This window comes from Mastomys coucha, unplaced genomic scaffold (genome assembly GCF_008632895.1).
Source record: "Mastomys coucha isolate ucsf_1 unplaced genomic scaffold, UCSF_Mcou_1 pScaffold21, whole genome shotgun sequence".
Taxonomy (NCBI): Eukaryota; Metazoa; Chordata; class Mammalia; order Rodentia; family Muridae; genus Mastomys; species Mastomys coucha.
The window spans coordinates 192,417,335-192,441,931 of record NW_022196904.1 but is presented as its reverse complement, the minus strand read 5'-3'; the positions used below and the strand labels follow the sequence as shown (position 1 = coordinate 192,441,931).

The window sequence follows — 24,597 nt, the reverse complement described above, 5'->3', positions numbered from 1 at the left end:
ACATGGAGGCAAAATACTCATACACATAAATCAAGAAACCATAAGATGAGCAAAGTCTTCATGTGGAAGACTGCCTTACTACTACTTAAAGCTTTATCATAATGTTTCTGTTGCATTATGTTTGTAATGTTAACAATACTGCAAGGTAAGGGAGAAAATGAAAAGATATCAGTAGTTCTTTTTATAAAGTGCAAATTTAATCATCATTTGTTAGCTCCAGTAAACAACATATGTCAAGTCCTCCCTGCTTTCACCCAAAGACAAGAGGGAAAGGCTATTTTTTATTTTTACTTAAATGTCTAACAATAAGATTAAAAAAAAATACCCAACTTAAAGTTTTTGTAAACATGTTTCCTAGTAAGGTTTGAATGCTCTGCAACTATACTGAAGAAAGGTGGCGTTTCATAATTAGTGTAAGTAGACATAAGGAATGCATAATTGAGACATTTGTGCTTATTTGGCAATTTTAAGATCTCAAATTAAGAGAGGCTCATAACAGTGTCCTTGATGATGTGGCCAAATTCCTTTACTGCAGGCACTTGAAGACACTGTCTAGTTTTGGCCTCTGCAGTTTGATTCTCATGTTCCTTTACCAACATAAGAAAGCATTATTGGGCTGGGGATTTAGTTTAGTGGGAAAGCAATCAATGCCTGACAAGGCCCCAGGTTCTAGTTCTAGCACTGCAAACAAAAACAACCAAGGTATTTTTTCTTATACATGTTTATATTTAAAAGGGGTTTCTTTGTTGGGGACTGGCCTCTTTTCCAAAGACACTTAGCAGCAGTTAGTCCAAGAGTACTAATGGTGGATGTTTGTTGAATGTTTATATCTAGGGCAGTATAAGGGTTGTTGGAGTGGTCTACTCAAGTATAAAAATCTATGAAAAACCCATATAATATAGGCAAAATTTTCAAAGGCCCAAAAACATTTTTTTTTTCACAAGAAAGTACAACTGTAGTATCTCTTGAATGACCTTCTAGACAATTCTGCAGAAAACATAGCAGTTAAGCTCAAAAAGTAAAATCTCTCATGAGGAATTCAAGTTTTTTTCTAGAATAAAAAGCAAACTTTGAGGCAGCTTTCTGAAAACAAACCGTTAAGTTTATGGCTACAGTGAAACTAAATAGGAATGAACAATGAAGGCTTGCATGTGCTGATCTGTGTGGCTCCTACCATTAGGACAGTAATTAAAATTAAAACACTGTCCAACACTGGATCAAACTGGCAGGGAGAAAAATTACAATTGTTTTTATGTGCTCTCACCTAAGATCTCACTATTTGGAAATAAATCATTAAAAATAGAAGATTCCTATAATTCCAATACTGTATAATGTCAATGGGTACTAGGAATAGAAGGGAAGTTTGTAGGAGCCGCAGCAAGATGTTGTGAACAATCAGACCTTCAGCATTTGTTCAGCTGCTGCTAGATGATACAGGAAGTTTTCTGTTGCGGATGGGAATCGCTTCTGCTTCAGTGCCTCAATATTGACGATGACCTTTCCCCCATCATCTGACACTTCTGAAAATTGTGCCAGGTGGGTGAAGATTTCTTTTGTTTTTAAGGCAATGTCCTTTAATAGAACAGGAAAATACACAGTATGTTAGTATCTAGGAATGTGAAGTTATTTCCTAGGGTTCTCTTTTTAAACTAACTTCATGGATTTTTTTTTTTCCTTTTTCTAAGACAGGGTTTCTCTGGCTGTCCTGGAACTCACTCTGTAGACCAGACTGGCCTCTAACTCAAGACATCTGCCTGCCTCTACCTCCCAAGATTTGGGGTTAAAGTCATTCACCACTATGTCTATCTCTCATAAACTCTTAAATCAAAATAACTTAGGGGGGCTGGTGAGATGGCTCAGCAGTTAAGAGCACTGACTGCTCTTCCAAAGGTCCTGAGTTCAAATCCCAGCAACCACATGGTGGCTCACAACCATCCAAAATAAGAACTGACGCCCTCTACTGGTGTGTCTAAAGTCAGCTACAGTGTACTTACATATAATAATAAATAAATCTTTGGGCAGGAGAGAGCAGGGCTGGAGTGAATAGAGGGGAAGCAAGCAGAGGTCCTGAGTTCAATTCCCAGCAACCACATGATGGCTCACAACCATCTGTATAGCTGCAGTGTACTCATATACATAAAATAAATAAATAAATCTTTAAAAAAAACTTAGGAAATCAATGTCACAGATGTGTTTACAATCATTTTAGTTATTTTAAAGCATATACATTGATACTAAGAGTAATCTTTGTCGTGGTAGCACATGACTTTGATCCCAGTGGGAGGTAGAGGCAGGTAGATATGTTCAAGGTCAATCTGGTCTATACAGTGAGTTCTAGGCAGCCAGGGGTACATAGTGAACCTTGTTTCAAAAGAAAAGTTAAGCATGGTGACTTTTAATCCCAGTACTCAGGAGACAGAGACAGGCAGATCCCTGAGTTTGAGGATAGCTAGAACACAGAGAAACAATGTTTTGAAGAAGAAGAAAAAGAAAGAACCAAAGGTCCAGGTAAAAGCTAGGTACCAGTCTGACAATTTTGAATTTGATCAGAGACCCACATAGTGGAAGGAGAGAATTAAATTCCTGAAAGTTGCCCACTTCCATGCATGCAGTGACATGTACTCACATGCACATACACATAAACATAATATATGCACACACAGACAATAATTAAAAAGAAAACATACAGCTGCCATATCATGCTATTTCTAGGTTTTTACCATGCCAACAGGCACTGAGTGCCCAGAAACCGTTCACTCCTTTCTTCTTGCAGAACCCTGATGACCTACATCCTACTTCTTTCTCTGAATTTACCTACTCTGGTACTTTCTACATAGAATCATGTACCTCTGCCACTTTGTGATTGACTTGTATGTGTAATCACAGTTGTTTCAAGTTCATGAGTGCCTCAGCCATGTCAGCATTTCACAGCTCTCCTTTCTATCATCTGGCTCTTCTTTCTACCCTCTCATCCATGATTCTGTGGTGATCTCTGTATCTTATGGGGTGGTGATACAGATGTCCTACTTAGGGTTGAGCATTCTTATTCTCAGCATTTTGATCAATTTGAGTCTCAACATTAATCACTACTCATTGCAAAAATTAAATTAAATTAAATAGCAGGTTCCACGAGGGCAGGATTTTTCTCACATTGAATCCACATTGGTCATGGCAATAGGAACACTAAACAGATAGATTCAGGAAGAAATATGTCAGGTGTGACCTGGTGAGCAAGTACAGCCTACTTCTCATAGATGCTCCCATGGTTGCATAGATGAAGATAAGCCTAGGCTCTGAGATGGATCTAAATGGGCAGAGCCCAGAATGGGAGTGTATTCCTCAGTAGAGAGCTAAGAACAGGCAAAAGATCAGTGAATAAAGTGGAGTAGCCTCAGGTCAGAAAAGAAGCTTTGGATAAACTCAGGAAATAAAAGCCATTTGCCCTTCTAGGCTGGTGAGGGCAGATGACAGGCTGCCAAATTAGTGCATATGGACACTCTGTTAACTTAACAGGATGACCTCCCCAGAGGAGCTGGTTCTTCAGATTTCAAAAGTGAAAAGTTACTGTTTCACTATGTGCGCCTCCATGAAAATTCTTGTAGCAAGATGAAATGCACTGGTGCCCCTCAAAGGTTACAATTCCCACCACTGCAGCTGGCTTCAGTACTAGCTCCTGTAATAATGACATACCCCCAACCCCCATCATCTTGGCCAGTACAAACACTAAAGCCAGCTGGCCTGTCACCTGACACTTTACTCTGCTGTGGTGCCCTGAGAGTGAGCCATGAGGTGGCTGAATCCTTATAAGGATGCTCCATAAGGCAGATCAAGGGTTACCTGTATAACCTGGCTGTCTGACTTCTCTGGGTCTTCTGCAGACTGCACAATTAGTTGACCAATCTCTTTATGCAGTTTGCCCATCGTCATGGCCTCTGATCAAAGCAGAAAGAATGTTGTATGAAGACTTAGAAAATTACATAATAAAAAAAAACATTCAACTGAAAATCTGAAAAACCACACTAAAGAACTTTCAAAAGGCAGCAGATAACCCTCCAAGTTTCCATTTTATTCACAACCCAACTGTAACACCAGGATAGATGGTATGTTCACCAATGCCAAACCAGATTCCTTTTCACATCTGCCTGATAAACAGTGGAAAAAAAACAACCCTAACTACAAGTGAGCTGAGACTTGCAGGAAGAACCTGATTGTCTTGTCCAAGTTTTTACAGTTGAGAATCTAAGTAACACATGCCTTTAACCCTAGCATTCTGAAGGCAGAGGAGGGCTGATCTCTATGAGTTGTAGGCGTTTGGTCTACATAATGAGTTCTAGTACAACTAGGAGTATGGAGACAGACTGCCACAAAAATTAAGTGCATTTTTCTGGCACGAATGTTGTGAAACAAGAGCTTCCTTGTGCAGGCTCTTGGGTGCCAGCAGAGCATACAGCATATTCAGATTCTTGGAAATATGCAAAGGAAACCAACTCGGTTACACCAATTACAGATGGTACTCCTGCTGTCAGGAAGATATGTTTTACTGCCAGGAACACTATTCAGATGGTACTGGCTGGAATAAAGGTGCTCTGCAGATCACAGCAGAAAGCAGGCAGTGCCATCCTTCCTGGCTCTGGCCATGGATATTTTTTTTAAAATCACTTTAGTATTACAAGAGGTAATATTTCCTACGACTGGGTTCTACTTTCATTTTTCCACATGAATATGGTCATATTTGAAATTTTAAAACAAGTAACAAAGAGAACAATTTTGGTTTTACTTATTTGAAGTTGCTAGATAAAACCCACACAGCATTAGACTTTAACACAGAGTCCTAACAGTCAGCATTCAGCTGCTCCCACATTTGGAAACTGGTAAGAGATCACACAAAAAAAGTTATGAACAGCAATCCCATCTGGCTTTCTAACACATGTAGGCCTACAGGTTTCAATCATATTTTCTGGACACTGAGAAATTTCTCCAGCTCCAACAGATGCCAAGCAGGCTTTAGGGAGGGAAGCAGCACAAAACACACAGCTGCTTGGCTTGTACCTCATGTCAATACTGGAACAGAGAATAAAACAGAAAAGAAGAATAAAATGGAAAAGTCACCTTTTGCAAGTGGAGCAATGATGATCTCACGATCTGCCAGATTCACAAACACATCATAGAGGTCTGGTCTGTTGCTCACCTCCAATTCTACAAAACCAGCAATGTAGCCTGCATTGCAAATTGATCAAATTACTGGAGCAGGAAGAAATCATGTGGTGAAGGTCTCAGAAAGAGACTGACAGTTTACTGGCTGCTGTTCTTCGAGGTTTCCTATTACTCAGGAATATCAGCTACATCAGTGGTACTCAGCAGTTGCTATATTTTGGTCAGATGCCTGAAGGAATACACATGGATCAAAATGTTCTAAAAATTAAGTTCAAAACCAAAAAAAAAAAACAAGCTGGGAAGTGGTGGTGCTCACCTTTAATCCCAGCACTTGGGAGGCACAGGCAGGTGGATTTCTGAGTTCGAGACCAGGCTGGTCTACAGAGTGAGTTCCAGGACAGCCAGGGCTACACAGAGAAACCCTGTCTTGGAAAAACAAAACAAAACAAAACAAAAAAAAAAAAAAGAAAGAAAGAAAGCAAAATACATTAGCAACAAAAGCCAAACCTGCTACTGAAAGCCAGACCACAATAAACATCATGACAAATGTGAAACATTATGGGGTGGGCACCGACTACTGAAAATGAAATTATTCAATAAATGCCCTGGATCCAGGTGATTATTTGCATAAAAATGAGAATAGGAGCTAGATTATATTTAAATGGTTCAGTATATTCAGTTCTCAGCACAAAAAAAGTGAATGGTCAAATAAACAAAAAACAAACAAAACAACAACAAAGAAACTAAAGGAACACTGAAAATCACTTCTCTTTCTCTCTTTCTCTCTCTCTCTCAATCTCGCTCAAAAGCAAAAAACAAACAAACAAAAAAAAAACCAAAAATGAAAAAACTAGAGGCTAGAGAAGTGGTTCAGCAGTTAGAGCACTCGCTGCTCCTGCCGAAAACAGGGATTAGATTCCTAGAATCCATATGGTGGCTTACAACCACCTGTAATTCCAACTCCAAGCCTCCATTGGCAGTAGGCACACAAGTGGTTCACAGACATACATATAGGCAACACTCATAAAGATTTTAATAAATCTTTAAGAAAGGAAATTAGGTTCTAACATCAGACACTATATATAAAAAATAATCCCAGGCATATTAAAGAACAAAATGAAAAAGAAAAGAAAAAAACCATAAGAATGCATAGGCACCTCTGTTCTATACATGGGAAAAGGTTCTTTAGAAACAAAATATAAAATACTAAAACCACAGATGTCTAAAAAAATTCCAATGAATTAAAATTAAAAATTTGGGCTAGGCGGTGTTGGTGCACGCCTTTAATCCCAGCACTTGTAAGGCAGAGGCAGGTGGATTTCTGAGTTCGAGGCCAGCCTGGTCTACAGAGCGAGTTCCAGGACAGCCAGGGCTATACAGAGAAATCCTGTCTCGAAAAAAAAAAGAAAAATATATTACATTGATTTTTTTGTTTTGTTTTGTTTTGTTTTGTTTCCAAGACAGGGTTTCTCTATATAGCCCTGGCTGTCCTGAAACTCACTCTCTAGACCAGGTCGGCCTTGAACTCAGAAATCCACCTGCCTCTGCCTCCCAAGTGCTGGGATTAAAGGCGTGTGCCACCACTACCCGGCTGATTATTGATTATTGATATTCACCACAGAGTACATGTGGAGGTCAGAGGACAATTTACAAGTGTTGGTTCTTTCTTTCTATCATGTAGGTCCTAGCTCAAACTACAATTATCAAGTTTGGTGGCAAGTGTTCTTACTGCTGAACTAGCAGTCCAGCCTCAACCCTTTGTATTTTGCATGACAGAAAATTATTTCATAATATGAAAGACAAGAACATTATCACCTTTTTATAAAATGATCTTTAAAATTTAAAAAATTTTAAAATTACATTCTTTTCTTATATGTATGTGTATATGTATGGGAGTATGCATATGCCACAGCATACATGTAGAGGCCAAAGACCTCTGGGGGTCAATTCTTTCCTTTTGCCATGTGGGTTTCAGGGATCAAACTCAAGCTATCACACTTGGGTTTAGTGCTTTTACCAGGTGATCATTTCATTAGCCCTAAAAGAATATTTAAAGGCATAAAAATACAAAGGGTATAATAGCTTAAATTTAAAAAGTCTGTAGAAAATTAGTATTTCTGTAGCTATGAGTAATAAACTATTATTAAATTATTCTCATATCTTATTATATGTATAATAATATTTTGTTGTTGTTGTTTTGTTTTTTGAGACAGGGTTTCTCTGTGTAGCCCTGTCTGTCCTGGAACTCACACTGTAGGCCAGGCTGGCCTCGAACTCAGAAATCCGCCTGCCTCTGCCTCTCAAGTGCTGGGATTAAAGGTGCGCGCCACCATTGCCAGGCTAATAGTATTTTTAATGACTATGATTTTGAGAAAAAACATGGAAAGGCTCAAAATAAAATCTAAGCATTTAAGATCAAATTAACTGATTAGCTTAGGGCTAGGAATAGTTCAATGGCAGTGGCTTTGCTTAGCATGCCTGAAGCTCTGGGTTCAATTTTTAATACCAGGAAAAGAAAAGTTAAAATGATAATTTTGTGCATTTTACCACAACTTTTAAATGGGAAAAAAAATCACTGTGATTGCCAAACAATTGTTTTATTATTCATTTTACCAATATGTACACACACCACCAACACAAATACATATACCAAACCAACATAAGCAGAGTCTTTCCTCCCCTGGATGTTTTCATATACCTGTGCACATCTGTAGGCCTTCCAGTTCTTCAGCATGAAGGTGCATGTAAGAATGTAGGATGGTCCAATCCTGTCGATGCCACACCAGGGCAGGCAGAGTCCTAAGGAATAAAGGCAAAAGCTCAGTTATACAGTTGCTGGCCTTGGACATTTGCCTGTTCGTTCTCTCAAGAGAAAACTTCCAGTGTAAGTTCGGTGGATGGCTAGTCAGGAACAGAGGAGAAACCAAGCCTTAAATATACTAATACCTCTCTGGACTTGACAATAAAGCAATGCCTGGATGTATGTCCATCTAAGTATGGGTGTGTTTTGGGACAGGGTACCCTGGCTGGCTAAGAACTCACTATGTAGCCCAGGCTGGCCTCAAACTCATGACAATCTACCTGCCACAGCCTCCAAAGTGCTAGGATTACAGATATATGCTGCCAAACCCAGAGAAGGCTACTTTTTAAATTACCTTTTAGAACAGATTGGCTACAAAAAACTCAAGGTGAATTTGATGATTTGTATGTGTTTGGCCCAGGGAGTGGCACTATTAGGAGGTGTGGCCTTGTGGGAGTAAGTGTGTTACTGTGGGAGTGGGCTTTAAGAGGACCCTAGTCTTAGCTGCCTGGAAGCCAGTATACTACTAGCAGCCTTCAGATGAAGATGTAGAATTCTCAGCTCCTCCTGCACCATGCCTGCCTTGGAGGCTGTCATGCTTCCACCTTGATGATAATGGACTGAACCTCTGAACCTGTAAGCCTGCCCCAATTAAATGTTGTCCTTTAAAAGACTTGCATTGGTCATGGTGTCTGTTCACAGCAGTAAAACCCTAACTAAGACAGTGAAGTTTCCAAAGATCTACACAGAGTGTTGATCCTTAAGTTTTCTTTCAAATACAGCTTGCCAACTACTAGAAACATGTTTGGCATCCAACCTAGTTCCAGCAAGACAGTTTTCTGAAGTCTCCTATTTATATTTACAATTCTAGCCAAACTTGCAAAATGTGTTGTTTGTTTTCAGACAACACAGATGTAAACAGAAATACTTGTAGCAGGGGGCTGGAGAGATAGCTCAGCAGTTATGAGTACTGACTGTTCTTTCAAAGAATTCCTAGTACCCATTAGGGGCTCACAACTATATATAACTCCAATCCCAGTACATCCAATGCCCTCTTCAATGGCCTCTGCAGTAATTAGGCACACACTTGGTGCATAGACATATGTGTAAGCACACATTTAAAATAAATAAACAAAAATAATTAAGTGATACATGAAAGTGTAAGGAACTCATGTGCAGGGGTTCAGAAAACACCCCAAAAGCTATGGATACTCCAGTTTAAGAAGAATGATGTAGGTAGGAAAGTGATGAGGTAAAGCCAAACACAGAGGGAACAGGTGAAAATGCTGGCCTTCTCACTTCAGACAGGACAAAGAGTCCAAAGATGATCATTGTAACTCAGATGTATAGGGACAGAGGCACTTGTAAAGCACATCACATAAATTATTCCCAGTATTGAAAATAAGTTCATCAACTTTGTAATACAATCCTTTTTTTACAGATAAAATGGAGGCTCAGAACAGTCAGTATCTTCTATGTGGCCACAGAGCTAACAAGTTGCCATGCCATGATTTTAACCCAGGACTTTGGATCTATAGAGACTTTTCCCTTTTTCATAATCTCACCACTTAGCCTCTGTCTCATTTTTCTCTTTCATAAAACATAAGAATGCTACTTCCTTCCAATTTTTTATCATGAGTAAGATTAATAATATAAGGTGTCCTATTTATTCTCATTTAATAAACCCAAGATAAATGCCAATTCTTTTTGCTTTTAAAAAGGATTTAAGAACGAATTAGATTAAGCAAATAAAATTTCTACTCCCCAAACCCTATCTACCACTAACAATGAGAGGTAAAACTAAACCAAAGAAACAATTTATTTAGAATTGCAAATGAGGCTTCATAAACTAGGTGTCTATCTTTAAAAGTTTTATTGATATAGGCATGTTAACTCACATACATGTTGTGCCAGGCAGCTGAGAAACTGGCACAGAAACAACATGGTTCATAAGCCTAAAATATATATTTACTACACACAGACACATATTTAATTTTAATTCACTTAATTTTATGTATACAGGTGTTCTGAGTTCATTTCTGTGCAACACATGTGTGTGCCTGGTGCCCAGTGAGTTACAGATAGTTGATAGCCATTATGTGGGTACTGGAACTCAAACTCAGATCTGCTGGAAGAACAGCCAGTGCTCTTAACCACTAATCCCATTTCTCCAGCCTCAAGCTGGCGTTTTCTTTATGCGTGCTCTACTGCATATATGCCCACATGCCAGAAGAGGGCATCAGATCCCCTTTAGATGGTTGTGAGCCACCACGTGGTTGCTAGGAATTGAACTTGGGACCTCTGGAAGAGCAGCCAGTGCTCTTAACCACCGAGCCATCCCTCCAGCCTTGTCCTTTTCTTTCAAACAAAAGTTTGCTAATTGTATTTGCCAAAGAAATAGTTGTAGTTTACATTCCTTTAGGTTTTTGGTTTTAAGATTTATTTATTTTATGTATATAAGTGCTCTATCTGCATGTATACATAGATGCCAGAATAGGGTATCAGAAATCATAATGGTTGTAAGCCACCATGTGGTTGCTGGGAATTGAACTCAGGTCCTCTGAAAGAACAGCCAGTGCTCTCAACCACTAAACCATCTCTCCAGCCCTCAATATTCCTTAGAAATGTGTGCACACAGCACTCCAAGCACCCAACCCACTTACATTAATATATACACCAAACATATGTTAAGTAGAGCCTTTTCTCCCCTTAGATGGTCTAGTTTACCTATACACATCTGCAGGCATCTTTCTTTTCTTTTCTTTCCTCTTCTTTTCCTTTTTTGGGGGTTTTTGTTTTATTTTGTTTTTCAAGACAGGGTTTCTTTGTATAGTGCTGGCTGTCATGGACCTCACTCTGCAGACCAGGCTGGCCTCAAACTCAGGGATCCATCTACCTCCTCTCCCTTCCAAGAGCAGCCTCTGCCTTCCAAGTATCCTATTTCCAAAGTTAAATAAGAATCTTTCTAGGGCTGGAGAGATGGCTCAGCAGTTTAGAGCACTGAATGCTCTTACAAAGGTCCTGAGTTCAATTCCCAGCAATCACATGGTATCTCACAACCATCTGTAATGGGATCTGATGCCCTCTTCTGGTGTGTCTGAAGACAGCGAAAGTGTACCCATATATATAAAATAAAATCTTTCTAAACTCAGTGATCCTGAACTATTAGCTCTAAAGTAAATCACAAAAAATGGTATTTTACTCAGACTAACCCATATTCTTTTTATCTAGCATGTAACAGAACATAGCACACAGTAGAAGCTAGTGTCTCCAACTGTTAGGAAAGCTTATACTTTTTAATAATTAATGATGGTACCTGGTAAATTCCTGGACAGCTTCTATTTTGGGGTGATAGACAATAATTCGTTTTCTCAACATCAATGCTGTGTGTAAGATAACAGTTTCCATTCCAAATTGAGATACAATGTCTTAAAATAAAAAGATAACATTACATTAAACATAATGGCATAAAGTTTTCAATAAATAGAATTCTTGTCATATAAATACAAAATTATTTTAAATATACCAGATATATTTAGGCAAATGCTTTTAAGTTTAGACATACTTCATTTGATGGATGGCTATGTTTATTCATGCATGTTTACCATGATCTCGATCATATAGGGATTCTGTGCTGGATGTACAGATGAAACCAGACTCCTAAAGAAGTGCAACAAATAATACAAAGGAGAACTAACATTTTTCAGTGTAATAAAAATGTCTTGAAGAATACCCAACCTCAACCCAGTGCTCAGGAACCACTAAAGACAGCAAATGGAGAGCAGTGGGCACTGTTAAAGTGACATGAAGGAGGGCAGCTCCACCTTCAGAGGACTCCCAAGATCTGTGACTTACCTCTAGAATTAAAGACTGTGCCCAAGGCTGAAGTTCTCTAGAAGGAAGAGCTAATGACTAGGATGTGAGGAAATAAAAACTATGCAAGTCAGTGGAAACTGTGAGCAATGAATTTAGCTAAAAGAACACTTCTACGGGCTGGTGAAATGGCTCAGTGGGTACGAGCACTGACTGCTCTTCTGAAGGCCCCGAGTTCAAATCCCAGCAACCACATGGGTTCACAACCATCCGTAATGAGATCTGACGCCCTCTTCTGGTGTGTCTGAAGACAGCTACAGTGTACTTATTTATAATAATGAAAAAATCTTTGGGCCAGAGCAAGACTGAAACGAGCAGAGATCCTAAAAGTCAATTCCCAACAACCAGATGAAGGCTCACAACTATCTGTACAGCTACAGTGTGTACTCATATACATAAAATAAATAAATAAATATTTTTAAAAAAAGAACACTTCTACAAGAGATACAATATGGAAAAGATTGTCACAAAATTTGTTTTCTTTGACAGAATTCTAAGTAAATAAGTCAGTAAGAGCTGATGTACTCTCCTGTGTAAGAAATGCAGGTTAGGGCTGGAGAGATGGCTCAGAGGTTAAGAGCACTGACTGCTCTTCCAAAAGTCCTGAGTGCAAATCCCAGCAACCACATGGTGGCTCACAACCATCTACACAGCTACAGTGTACTCATATACATAAAAATAAATAAATAAATCTTTAAAAAAAAACCAAAAGACAAAACATTGTTTAAAAAAAGAAAAGAATTGCTTCTCGGCCTTTTGGCTAAGATCAAGTGTTAAAAAAAGAAAAGAAAAGAAAAGAAATGCAGGTTAGAGCTGGAGAGTTGGCTCAGCGGCTAAGAGCACTGACTGTTCTAGAGATCCTGAGTTCAAATCCCAGCAACCACACGGTGGCTCACAACCACCTGTAATGAGATTAGATGCCCTCTTCAGGAGTGTCTGAAGACAGCTACAATGTACTTACATATAATAAATAAATAAATTAAAAAAAAAAAAGAAAGAAATGCAGGTTAAAGTGAGCTTGACTCGGAGTTTTTGTTGTTGGCCAGGGTTTTCCTTTCTTTTCTTTCTTTCTTACCTTTGATGGAGCCAGCAAGGTATGCCTTTCGACAATCAAAGTCTCTACTAAGGAAAGAGCCATTTTCTTCACTCTGGCAGATCCCTTTGGTGAGAACTGCAATGTAACTCTCCATCATTTTAACTGGACTTCCATATTTCAAATATATTCTGTGAGAAAGGACAAAAAGTGACATTTTTATGCAGCGTGAGTAACGTGGAGAAAGGCACCAAGGGTAGACACTGGTATTTTCTAGATTATAAAGCAACCTGGCAACATTTCCAAATGTATAAACCAGCCCATAGCATTTCTTCTCTAAGTTACTTTGAAACACAACACTTGACAGATGTGGACCATTTCCTTGAGGAATACTCTTTCCTGCTATGAGATACAGAACCTATACAGGGGAATTAACAGTGGCTTCCCAAGGCTGTGTTACTCCCAGGAATATTACATTCTTATTTCTTTTTATAATTTATGCTCATAACTGGTGTTTTCAGACATGCAACTCTGTTTTATTGCCTTGACTTCCTTTTACAAGGAGTTCAAGGTACTGTTCACAGAGAAAGCAGTAATTAGCTATAGAACCTATGCTTATTACAAGCAATCTTAGAGGTAACTCCATTTAAATGATTAAGAAATCCATGCTCTTTAATAAAGTTTTCAGTGATAAATACACACATCTTACTTCCAAAAAATGCTGACAGGAAGCCAGCTGCATTCATAGAGCCCAAGTGAAGTCTCTTCCCCTTCAAGTCCCTTCCGGTGAACAACTAAGGCTACTTCTCTTTTAATTATAGACACTGATCCACTTGTTTGTCTGTTTAGAGACAATGTCACTCTGTATACTCTCGCTATCTTGGAACTTGCCATCTAGACCAGACTGGCCTCAGACTCAAGAGAGATCCACTTGCCTCTGCTTCCTCAGTGCTGGGCTAAAGGCCTAAGCCACTATGTCTGGCTTAGAGCTACATTTTGCTTGAGAAACTTGACTGAGGCTACACTTCATTAAGTTATATTGGGGGTATACTTCCTTAGTCAAGAGTAGGGCTAGCCTAGTTTGATCAGCAGCACTTAGGGACAAAAAAAAAGAGATTACTGGACAAACTTGGGCATTTCAAGAAACTGACGTGATAGAAAACAGAAAAGACTAAACTGAAAACTGTTTTTTATATCTGACTACTTGAAAATTATATTTATTGTAGACTAACTGAAAAAAATCTAGTTGAACTGATTACTAAATGCTTACTTACTATTTCAGGCTATAAACTGAGAAAAAAGTAGAGAGCAATAAATAATACTGTAAGTTTTTAGGTATGGCTACCAACCCAGTAATTTAAACACAAGTTTATACAAAAGGATGTTACAGGGGTTATATGAACTGTGACTGGGGAAGAAGCAGGGAGGAATCTTGAATTTTATTGTAGATTCCTTTGTATCACTGATACTTTTTTAAAAAGATTTACATATTTTTCTTTTATGTGCATTTTATGTTTTGCCTGTGGATGCTGGATCCCCTGGAGCTGCCATGTAGGTGCTAGAGACTGTGAAAGAGCAGCCAGTACTCTTAAGCACTGTGCCATCCCTCCAGCCCCATAATTGATACTTTTTTATTATGTGCTTCTTTTTTTTTAAAGATTTATTTATTATATGAAAGTACACTGCAGCTGTCTTCAGACACACCAGAAGAGGGAAGGCATCCGATCTCATTACAGATGGTTATGAACCACCATGTGGTTGCTGGGATTTGAACTCAGGACCTTTGGAAGAGCAGTCAGTGCTCTTAACCACTGAGCCATCTCTCTAGCCCATATTATGTGCTTCTTAATAAAAAAAAAAAAAGTCAACATAGTGAACAGAAATCAACTATAGTAATGGAGAAGTCAAACATAAAATTGATGAGATGACAACTCTGGGCCATGAGAGACAGAAAAGACTGACCCTCTTGAAAAGACTGTGGGAAAACCACACAATGTATCTCAGAGGACCATGTTCAGACAGTAACCCTTAGGCTTGCCATACTTGGTGTGTATAGCAGATTCCAGGTGTGCACAAAACCCCGCTAGCCAAAGGGACTAGGGGATGCCACCCAGAAACTGAAGCCTTTGTGAGTGGCCTCTTCTATATGTCACAGGAAACACATCTCCCTAATTCACTCCCCAGAAATGAATGTAGGCACCTCTACATTTACCTCACCATCATGAAAAAGCATCTGTCCATGAGTGTATACAAAGATATCAGACATGTGTGTGGGGACATGAGAACACATATGAAGTTAAGCATGTGTAATCAGGAAGCATGGGGATAGAGGAAGTAGCTGGCAACTGCCAAGTCATTATGTCCTCTACCCTGTGACAGGAGAGGAGGATGCACAATGCCATAACACTGTGCACTACAGAAACTAGACATCTTCTCAGCTTTCTAAAGGGGAAGTGGTGTCTGAAGCGACACTGCCTTCTGAACTCTAAAATACTCCCCGCTCAGTTCAGCTAAGTAACTATGCCTGACTAGACAGATTAGATACAATGGAAGAGTCAAGCTTTTTAGAAAACACCTCTACAGTTTTCAGTTTACAGCTTCTGGACTTCAATCCTTCTATCAATAACATCACCTATGTCAGTGCCACAAGAACAACAACTGCTTCAGTTCCACAGTGAGCCATATGCCTGGAATTTAGCTTTTCACAGCAAGCCTTATAGTATGGTTATTTACATAAACAGTAAAACCTCTCTTTGTTTTTGTTTTGCTTTGTTTTGTTTTGTTGTGTTTTTTGTTGTTGTTGTTTGGCAGTCCTGGAATTCACTCTGTAGACCAGGCTGGCCTTGAACTCAGAAATTCTGCCTGCTTCTGCCTCCCAAGTACTGGGATCAAAGGCGTGCGCCACCACCGCCCGGCGAAACCTCTCTTTGTTAAAATACAATCTAACTGAAACTCTTAGGTAATCGAGTTTTCTTTTTAAATTTTTGCTTTGTTGTACATGTTTATGGGGTACATATGTATAAAAGACAAAAAAAGGTAACCATTTACTAGGCTTATAGTAGAAAAAACAATTCCTTTCAGCTCTCTACAAAAGTATTGGATGAGAGAGCTGAAACATATGACATCTAAAATTGCATGTTAGCTAGTAATACTAGTAAAAAGAAAAAAAAAACAGGAAAACTAAAATGTTGGAAAAGCCATCATTAAAAAGTCAATATATAAGAAAGATGGGGGGGGGGGCGTTGGAGAGATGGCTCAGAGGTTAAGAGCACTGATTGCTCTTCCAGAGGTCCTGAGTTCAATTCTCAGCAACCACATGGTGGCTCACAACCATCTGTAATGGAACTTGATGCCCTAATCTGGTGTGTCTGAAGACAGCTACAGCGTACTCATATATATAAAATAAATAATTCTTTAAAAAGAAAGAAAGAAAGAAAGATTGGAACAGACCAAAAGTAGCAAGCAATTTGAGATTCCCAAGAACTACAAAAGCTAGGCAAATTGCTTCTTCTTCTCCCCTGGCCCATTTCCCCAAATCAGAGGATAAACCACAAAACAAAAAGAAAGTCTCACTCTACAGATCAGACTCTGCAAAGCCAAAATGGATCAAGTCAGTTAGATGGAAAGCTGAATTTGCTTCCTTCATGTGGACATTTGCTGGGTCACTACTAATTGAGATCTTCATTTTGGTGAATTAGCATTTAACATAGTTTTCATACAGACCTACACAATATCCTAGTGAAGGCGGCATATTTCTCTGGGTTAAAATCTTTGGCGGTCAGAACAATAGAAAAATGAGTCACCTGTCCAAAAGAAACAAACAAACAAAAGCACAGTTTTTAAAGATACTAAATAGAATTCAATAGATACTTGCTATAACATTGATTGTATTAATCTATTCTAACAAACCTCTTGGGTACAATGTAGTTACATTAGAAAGATCAAAACGCCAAGTCTTCACTTGCTTCTCTATCCTTATTTTGGAACAGTCTCGATATGTAGGCCATGTTTGCCTTAACCTTGAGTCCATTAGCCGCAGCCTTCTAAGACACTGGGATTATATATGTATGCCAATGTACTTTATGGAAAAACATATATTTTAAACTATTTCTAAATCTTATTGTTTTTAAAATCTGAAACACTGTTGTGATATGAATGTTGCTGTAATCCAAAATATGGGCTACATGTCAGACTGCATAAAGATTTTTCAGAAAGAAATGAAGGAGGTAGAATGATGGCTTAGCAGTTAAAGCATTTGCTACTCTTGTAGAGGACCCAAGTTTGAGTCCCATCAGCCACAGAGCAGCTCACAACTGCCTTTAACTCCACCTCCAAGGGGTCTGATGCCCTCTTCTGACCTGTAAAGACTTCTGTATTCACATGGGCATGCATGCACACAAATAAAAGTAAAAATAAAATTTGAAAAAAAACAACAACAACAAATCTCACTGAACTGAATATAAATGAGTCATGCCATCACAATCTGTAATGGAGGCACCTGGGAAGTAAAGACAGAAGGATCAAGAGTTTAAAGCAAGCCTCGGCTATATAGTATGAGGCCAGCCTGGGCTATGAAAGACCTTGTCTCAAAACAAACCATTAAAGAGAAAAAGAACTTACTGAATAACACTCAAAGATCTTATAATACATTGAAACTTCCAAACTTAGATGTTCTAAGAACCCTATAACTGTTTCTAATGACTTTCCTAGTTTATACTAGGAAAACAGCTAATGCTATTCTTTGCACTCTGGACACACTTCATAGTGTCCTATTATGGCTCAAAAGTTAACCCTGAAAAGTGAAAAGAGGCACCCCAGGTTCCTCAGGGACATGTTTTCTTATCCTTTCTCTTAGAAAACTCTGCTTGTTTTAAGTTAAAAACCACATAATCTAGCAGGGCAGTGGTGGTGCATACCCTTAATCCTAGCACTGGGGAGACAGGGACAGGTGGATCTCTGAGTTTAAGGGTAGCCTGGTCTATAGAAAGAGTTCCAGTACAACCAGGGATACACAGAGAAACCTTGTCTCGGGGGAAAAAAAAAGAAAAGATAAAAAGAAACCTCATAACATATTCACCAAGTCACACTGATACTTAACTACTATAGTAAGCCCACCAATAAAAGCCTAATTATAAAAAGATTTTCTTGGGGGCTGGTGAGATGGCTCAGCGGGTAAGAACACCAACTGCTCTTCCAAAGGTCCTGAGTTCAAATCCCAGCAATCACATGGTGGCTCACAACTACCTATAATGAGACCTGATGCCCTCTTCTTCTGGTACGTCTGAAGACAGCTACAGTGTACTTATTTATAATAATAAATAAATCTTTGGGTCGGAGCAAGCAAGGACTGAGCAAGCGGGGTTGACCGAAGCGAGCAGAGGTCCTAAAAGTCAATTCCCAACAACCAGATGAAGGCTCACAACTATCTGTACAGCTACAGTATGTACTCATATACATAAAATAAATAAATAAATCTTTAAAAAAAGATTTTCTTAGTAATCATTTTAAATTCATAATGTGTCTTTATCATCTACAAGTAAATTAAAAAATTCTTAACTCTACCAAGAATAATTATATCCTTTAAAACAGTTTTAAAGCTGGGTAGTGGTGGTGCATGTCTTTAATCCCAGCACTTGGGAGGCAGAGGCAGGCGGATTTCTGAGTTCTAGGCCAGCCTGGTCTACAGAGTGAGTTCCAGGACAGCCAGGGCTACGCAGAGAAACCCTGTCTTGAAAAAAAAAAAAAAAGTTTTTAACTGAGCTGAAGAGGTAGTTCAGTGCTTAAGAACACTGGCTACTCTTCCAGAGGACCTGGGTTCTATATCCAGAATCCACATGGTTATACATAACTGTTTCTAGCTCCAGTCCCAGGAGATCCAACACCTTCTTTTGATTTTTTGCAGGTAGTAGACACACATATATTTATATAGACATGCATTCGTGCAAAACACCTCTACATATAAAATAAATTTTAAAAACTTAAAAAGTTTTTGACTAGCTCTTTCCTTTTGCAGCCATCACTGTATCACAACAGCTAAAGCAGGAACTGCAAGTGGTATTTCAATGCACCTTCTCACATTCAGAGCAAGATATGTCCTCCCCCCTTTCCAAAGAACTAAGGCAGAAGTATAATGTTGGGCCTATTGCCCACTCAAAAAGATAATGAAGTTTAAGTTGTTTGAGGACACACAAAGGACAGCAGATGGAAAAGTGGTCCAAGAGTACAAGAAAAAATACGTCATCTACATTGGAGGCTAATGGCACAACTGTGCATGTGGGAATCCACCCCAGCAAGGTGGTTATCACCAGGCTAAAGCTGGACAAGGAGATCCTGGAGAGGAAAGCTAAGTCCTGACAGGTAAGAAAGAAGAAGGGCAAATACAGGTGAGAAACGATGGAGGAGATGCAGTAGAGCATTTCATACACAACTTTCATTAAAGACTGCTTAAGTTAAAAAGATTAAAAAAAAAAAAAAGGTTTTGACTAGTCTGGAATGCATTATGTAGTTCAGGCTGGTCTTGAACTTTGCAATCCTACTTTGTGAAACTCCTTAGAGTTGGGATTACAGGCATATGCTATCACTCCCAGCTTCTAAAATAGCTTTGTGTTTTTGAAACAGGTCTTACTATATAACTCAGGCTTGCCTGAAACTGCCTATGGAAACCAAGCTGGCCTCAAACCCACAGAGATCCACCTGCCTCCCAAGTGCTGGGATTACAGGTGTAATACACCATAACGAGCCCTAAAATAGTTTTCAATTATAGAAAACACTTCTCACCTCTATTCAGTATGACTCTGAAACTACCTTTTATCTCTAGTCCATCAATCAGACTGTAACTATAAGAGACTGTTCAGCATGCAACTAACCACAATGGATACCAGTCTTTATACATCGAAAGGAATATTAAAGGGAATAGTTTCAGTGAAAATAAGATTTAATGTTTTCAAGTATGTATCAGACAGAATTTAAAGCTTATATTCTTAAGTCCCTTTAGACATTTTAGGTTGTTTGTTTGTTTTGGGTTTTCTTTTTTTTTTTTTTAACCTTGAAGCAGTCATACCTTTTTCAAAACTGAAGAATCTGGAACTTCAACTGTAGTGACATAAAACCATGTTCTTCTGTACTGACCAAAGACAAAAGGGTGGAGAAGTTTGTTTTCATCAGTTAGGCAGCATTTTCGGAGCAGCAGATTCCTTAATGAGGCTGTCGTGGAAGGATAACACCACACCCACAGAACTTCTCCATTAGTGTCCTTTTCTATGGTGGAAAGATGGTCACTGTGAGAATGTCAAACAGCAGCAAGGAAGTGAATTGATTGGTTACTCAGAAACATTTTGTGGAATCAGTTTTAACACCCCACTTTACAAAGTAACCCAGATCATGAGACCCAAAAATTCCTATCAACTCATGATTTCCATTTGCTTGGTTGTTTTTGTTATTACCCAAGCTAGTCACAAGGTACCATGTAATCTCATGATCATGTAAATATGGCATCACTATCATTTTGTTTTTAGGTTACTTAAGCAAAGCAGGTAAAAGTGCTTGCTACTAAGCCTGATGACCTGTGTTTGATCCCCAGGTCACACATGGTCAAAGGAGAGAACTGGCTCCCAAAAACTGTCCTCAGCCCCACATGTTCACATACACAAATAAATAATTAAACCTGTAATGAAAAACTAGTCTTAGATATTCGGTAAGATTCTCTATCATCTCTCACAAAATGGTTATTGACTTATGTTTCTGTGCAACTGGAAGAGTCTTTAATAAAAACAAATAGAAAAGTCGGGCAGTGGTGGCACACGCCTTTAATCTCAGCACTTGGGAGGCAGAGGCAGGCAGATTTCTGAGTTTGGGGCCAGCCTGGTCTACAGAGTGAGTTCCAGGACAGCTAGGGCTATACAGAGAAACTCTGTCTCGAAAAACCAAAAAAAAAAAAAAAAAAAAAAAAAAAAAAAAAAAAAATCACATAGAAAAGAGTTGTTAAAGGGAAAAGAGACGGCTCAGTGGTTAAACACACTTAGTACTGGGAATTGAACTCAGGACCTCTAGAAATCCTGAGTTCAATTCCCAGCAACCACATGGTGGCTTACAACCATCTGTAATGGAATCTGATGCCCTCTTCTGGTATATCTAAAGAGAGCAACTGTGTACTTAATACATAAAATAAATCTTTAAAAAAAAAAAAGGAAAAATGGAGAGGCCTAGATATACAGGCAGAGCTATTTGAAGCCCTGAGTTAGATCCTTAATCCCTCTTCCCCAGCAATGAAGGAGATGGTGAAACCTTAAATTTCACATTTTTCAATGCTGGGGACTAAACCCAATGTATCTTAAATGCTAAGTAAGAGCTCTTCCACTATGCCAAATTTTTATAATAACAATAATAAAAATCATATACTTTTCTCACCAAAATAAATATCTCAATTAAAAAGAAAAAGGAAATAAAGAACTTGAGGGGCTCAAGTCCCCAAAGTAGTTGATAACTATAGATTTGTGTCACTATGCCTCTGATAACCCCTTTACTTAGAAACAATTTTTTTTTTTTTTTTTTTTTTGAGATAGGATTTCCCTGTGTAGCCCTGGCTCTCCTGGAACTTTCCTGCATAGACTAGGCTGGCCTTAAAACTCAGAGATCCACCTACTGCCTCCCAAGTGCTGAAGCTAAAAAGAGGCCACCACCACATACCTTAGAAATAAATATCCTTTAAGTGCATGTAAGAATAAAATCTAAGGAAAAAAGGAGAATAAAATCTAAAGAGCCGTTGAGCAGGTAAATGTAGCTGGGTTTTTGTTTGTTTGTTTTTGTTTGTTTGTTTTGTCTTGTTGGGACAGAGTTTTTCTGTGTAGCCTGGCTGTCCTGGAACTCTGTACAGGAGGCTTTGATCTGCCTGCCTCTGCCTCCTGAGTGCTAACATTAAAGGCGTGTACCAACCCCTGGCCATTTGTAAGTCATTTTTGTCTTCACAGTTTAACTTGACCTTAATTCTGAAGTGTTGACAGGTCCAAGATGCCTTCGATACTTAGGTTTTGTTTTCAAGCTACTCAAAAATCACACTAGAAATAAATACAAGAGGACTAGAGATAGCTCTGCAGTTCTTCTAGAGGACTAGGTTCTACTTCCAGCAACTACATGACTGGCTCCAGGTCCAGAGGATCTGATGATGATCTCTTCCGACTTCCACTGGGAACCAGGCATTCACAAGGTGTACAAATATACAGTCAGGCAAACACTCACACCAAAAATTTAAATTCTACACAAAAAGAAAAAGTGAATACAGGATAAAGACACTCCTTTGAGCTCCTGAAAAATAATTACAGCAGTTATTTGGTAAGGCTATGCAAGGCGATTGCACTCTGCCAGGAACAATCGTGTCCTACGTGTATTAGAACCTCAGGGGAGAGACTATTCAAAGGAATTCATAAAGGTCCATTCATTCGTGCAGTGCAGCGCCGTCACCTACCACCTGCTTGGGCTGCCAAGGTTCACACATGGTTTGGACTATACACCTATGAATTTCCTCCGTATGAATTTCTATTAACTAGCTGGGGTCCCACATGTGACCATGAAGGAACTCCAGGAACATCTGGATCAACTGACACTAAGTTCTCCACCGTGGGAGTGGTGGCTCGGGGTCACCCTGTAACGGGTTTCATCGGTTCTGCCAGTTCCTGGCATGTCCTGCCAATGGCACACGGGTCTCCCGGGGTGTCATCCATACTCCGGGGAAGCCGCAAACAAGCGCAGCGGAGCCCTAGCTCTCCAACCCATAGTCCCAAAGCAGGCGGTCAAGAGAGTATCGAGTCCCGCCCGCCTGCCCGCCCGCTCGCAGGCCCCACATCAGCCACGGCGCGAGGAGGCCGAAGTCCTCGGCCCAAGTCTAGCCCCTCCCTGGAGGAGCAGCTTGGGGGATCCCAGAACCTAGGCGTAGCTGCGGCGTGGCCTGGCAGACAGAGAACCTGTGTCCTCACCGATCAGCCCGACTCCGAGCATCAGCTGGGTATCCATTGCCACAACTGCAGCCATCTTCCGCCCGCTACCCCGGCTCCGCACTGCAGGTCCCACCCCTCCTCTTGGCCACGCCCATACACAAGTCCCGTCCCTTCCGGCAGGGTGCGGCAGGCACCATAGGTGGCCGCCCCAGGCTTCCCTCTCCTGGCCAAACTTCCTTCTTGCAGCCTTTCTACGCTTAGGTCCTTGTTCGTTTGTCTAGTACCTTAAAGATGGAGTGTCCGTTCACTGATTCATTACAAAAACAAGTAATAATTGGAGACCTAATATGTGTTGCTGCTCTGTAGAAGTGTTAGTTTCCCCAATCCAAGTGTAACAGTTCTGCTCTGACAGGAGATGATGTTCCCAGCTTGATCTGTTTAGATATCCTGGCAATCCTTAGGAGCCTCCAATCCTGGGAGTCAAAAAGTACAAAGTCACATCACAGAACAAACCTCACGCAAGAGATTTAATTGGGAGGAGAAAATGAATCCAGGAGGGCAGCTGCCTCTATTCAGCAGGAAATTGAGCAACAGACAGGGTTTCTTGGGAGACTGGGATTTCCAGGGTGGATATTGGTAGGATTTCAAATCCTGAATTTAGGACTAGCTCGGGATTGGTGGGAAACTGTTTCTTGGCCCTGGTCTTAGGTTAGGGGTCAAGTCAGGGTCAGAGTGTTCTTTCACAGGCCCTTTTTATCCTGTATAATATGTGTTGGAAATGCTCAACTTCCTAAAGTCATGACTTTGAAAGTCAGGATTTCAATACATTAATTTGGAGGGTGTGGAGGCCATGCATATAACAGTTAAAACACAGAATTCATTGATAATAAGGATGCTCTAAGGATGTTGCAGCATATTTGACCGCACTGTGAACTCCAAGATTGTGTTATTTACTAGGGAAAAAAAAAACCAATTGTTTCTATTTGTGGTGTGGCTCAGCCCTTAATGCACACATTTAATCTCTCTGGCTGGAATTCAGAAATACCCTTAGTAAACACCTTTGATCCCAAACAATGAAGGTAAAGTTAGTTTGTAGAAGGAAGTTCTTATGTTTGAAAGTGATGTCTAATTGAGTGGCAGACAAAGTGAAATCAAAGAAAGATTTGACAGAACAGGATATGCCCAACTCTCATGAGAAGATAGAGGAAAGGGAAGCTATTTGAGGGACAGTGGAGAGAGAAAGGAAGGGGAAATTTTTATTGGGACAGTTGTACAGAGACAGTTGCAGAAAGAGAACAAACTAGACACAGGTGAAAACAGAATGAACAGAGAATGAAAAGGAGTTAGAAGATTAAAACATATTGCCACCCAAGTAGAGCAATTCAGGAGAAGCCAGATTGAATCCATCAGCTTGTAGTGGAGTTTGAACTAGCCAGCCAGACTTCAGAAAGGACTAAAAAAGGAGAGCTTATTCAGCAGTAAGCCTCAGAGGTTGAAAACATTCTAGGCAGAGATAAGATTGTACAGAGGCTAGAAGCTTCCAGGACTAGGCCTAGGTTAACAGATAGAGGCAGTAAACCACCAAGATGACAGTTATTACAGGTGAATAAAAGATACATTTACACTAGGAGTTAATGTGAAAGATAACATCAGCATCACTACAATTGCATTCTGATTTTATGGCAGTCCATAATGAGTTTCTGGAAACTGAGTTTACTTGTGTAAAGAAAATATTATAATCAATTAAGCCTTTCGGAAAGTAGATTGACAGTGTCTACAGAAATAGAAAAGTGCAAACCATTAATTTA

At 39.5% G+C, this 24,597-nt stretch overlaps 1 protein-coding gene across 7 annotated transcripts; it reads right to left on the bottom strand.

Annotated features, from left to right (window-relative positions):
* Window positions 1-175: 175 nt before the first annotated feature.
* Dennd10 (DENN domain containing 10) lies at window positions 176-22,945 on the bottom strand. Of its 7 annotated transcripts, none has more exons than XM_031390879.1 (9): window positions 22,829-22,945; window positions 19,921-20,137; window positions 16,584-16,663; window positions 12,903-13,051; window positions 11,271-11,382; window positions 7,853-7,953; window positions 5,110-5,217; window positions 3,838-3,932; window positions 176-1,572 (listed from the first exon to the last, which is right to left on the bottom strand). In XM_031390879.1, exons 4-9 carry the CDS (start codon window positions 13,018-13,020, stop codon window positions 1,396-1,398), a joined length of 711 nt encoding a protein of 236 aa, XP_031246739.1. In that variant the 5' UTR covers window positions 13,021-13,051; window positions 16,584-16,663; window positions 19,921-20,137; window positions 22,829-22,945; the 3' UTR covers window positions 176-1,395. The 7 variants fall into 7 exon arrangements, with proteins under 7 accessions (XP_031246739.1, XP_031246732.1, XP_031246735.1 ...); XM_031390872.1 differs by having other exon boundaries at window positions 19,921-20,117; window positions 22,829-22,940; XM_031390875.1 differs by having other exon boundaries at window positions 19,921-19,978; window positions 22,829-22,911.
* Between the last annotated feature and the right edge of the window lie 1,652 nt (window positions 22,946-24,597).

Bases quoted from the DNA above. Each gene is read 5' to 3' on its own strand.
- Dennd10 (XM_031390872.1), bottom strand. From the start codon at position 22,883: ATGGCTGCAGTTGTGGCAATGGATACCCAGCTGATGCTCGGAGTCGGG. The intron at 11,383-12,902 runs GTAAGAAAGAAA...TTTTATTTTAAG, and splicing joins CCTTGCTGGCTCCATCAAAG to ACATTGTATCTCAATTTGGA. The intron at 1,573-3,837 runs GTAACCCTTGAT...GTTCTATTAAAG, and splicing joins CAGACAGCCAGGTTATACAG to GACATTGCCTTAAAAACAAA.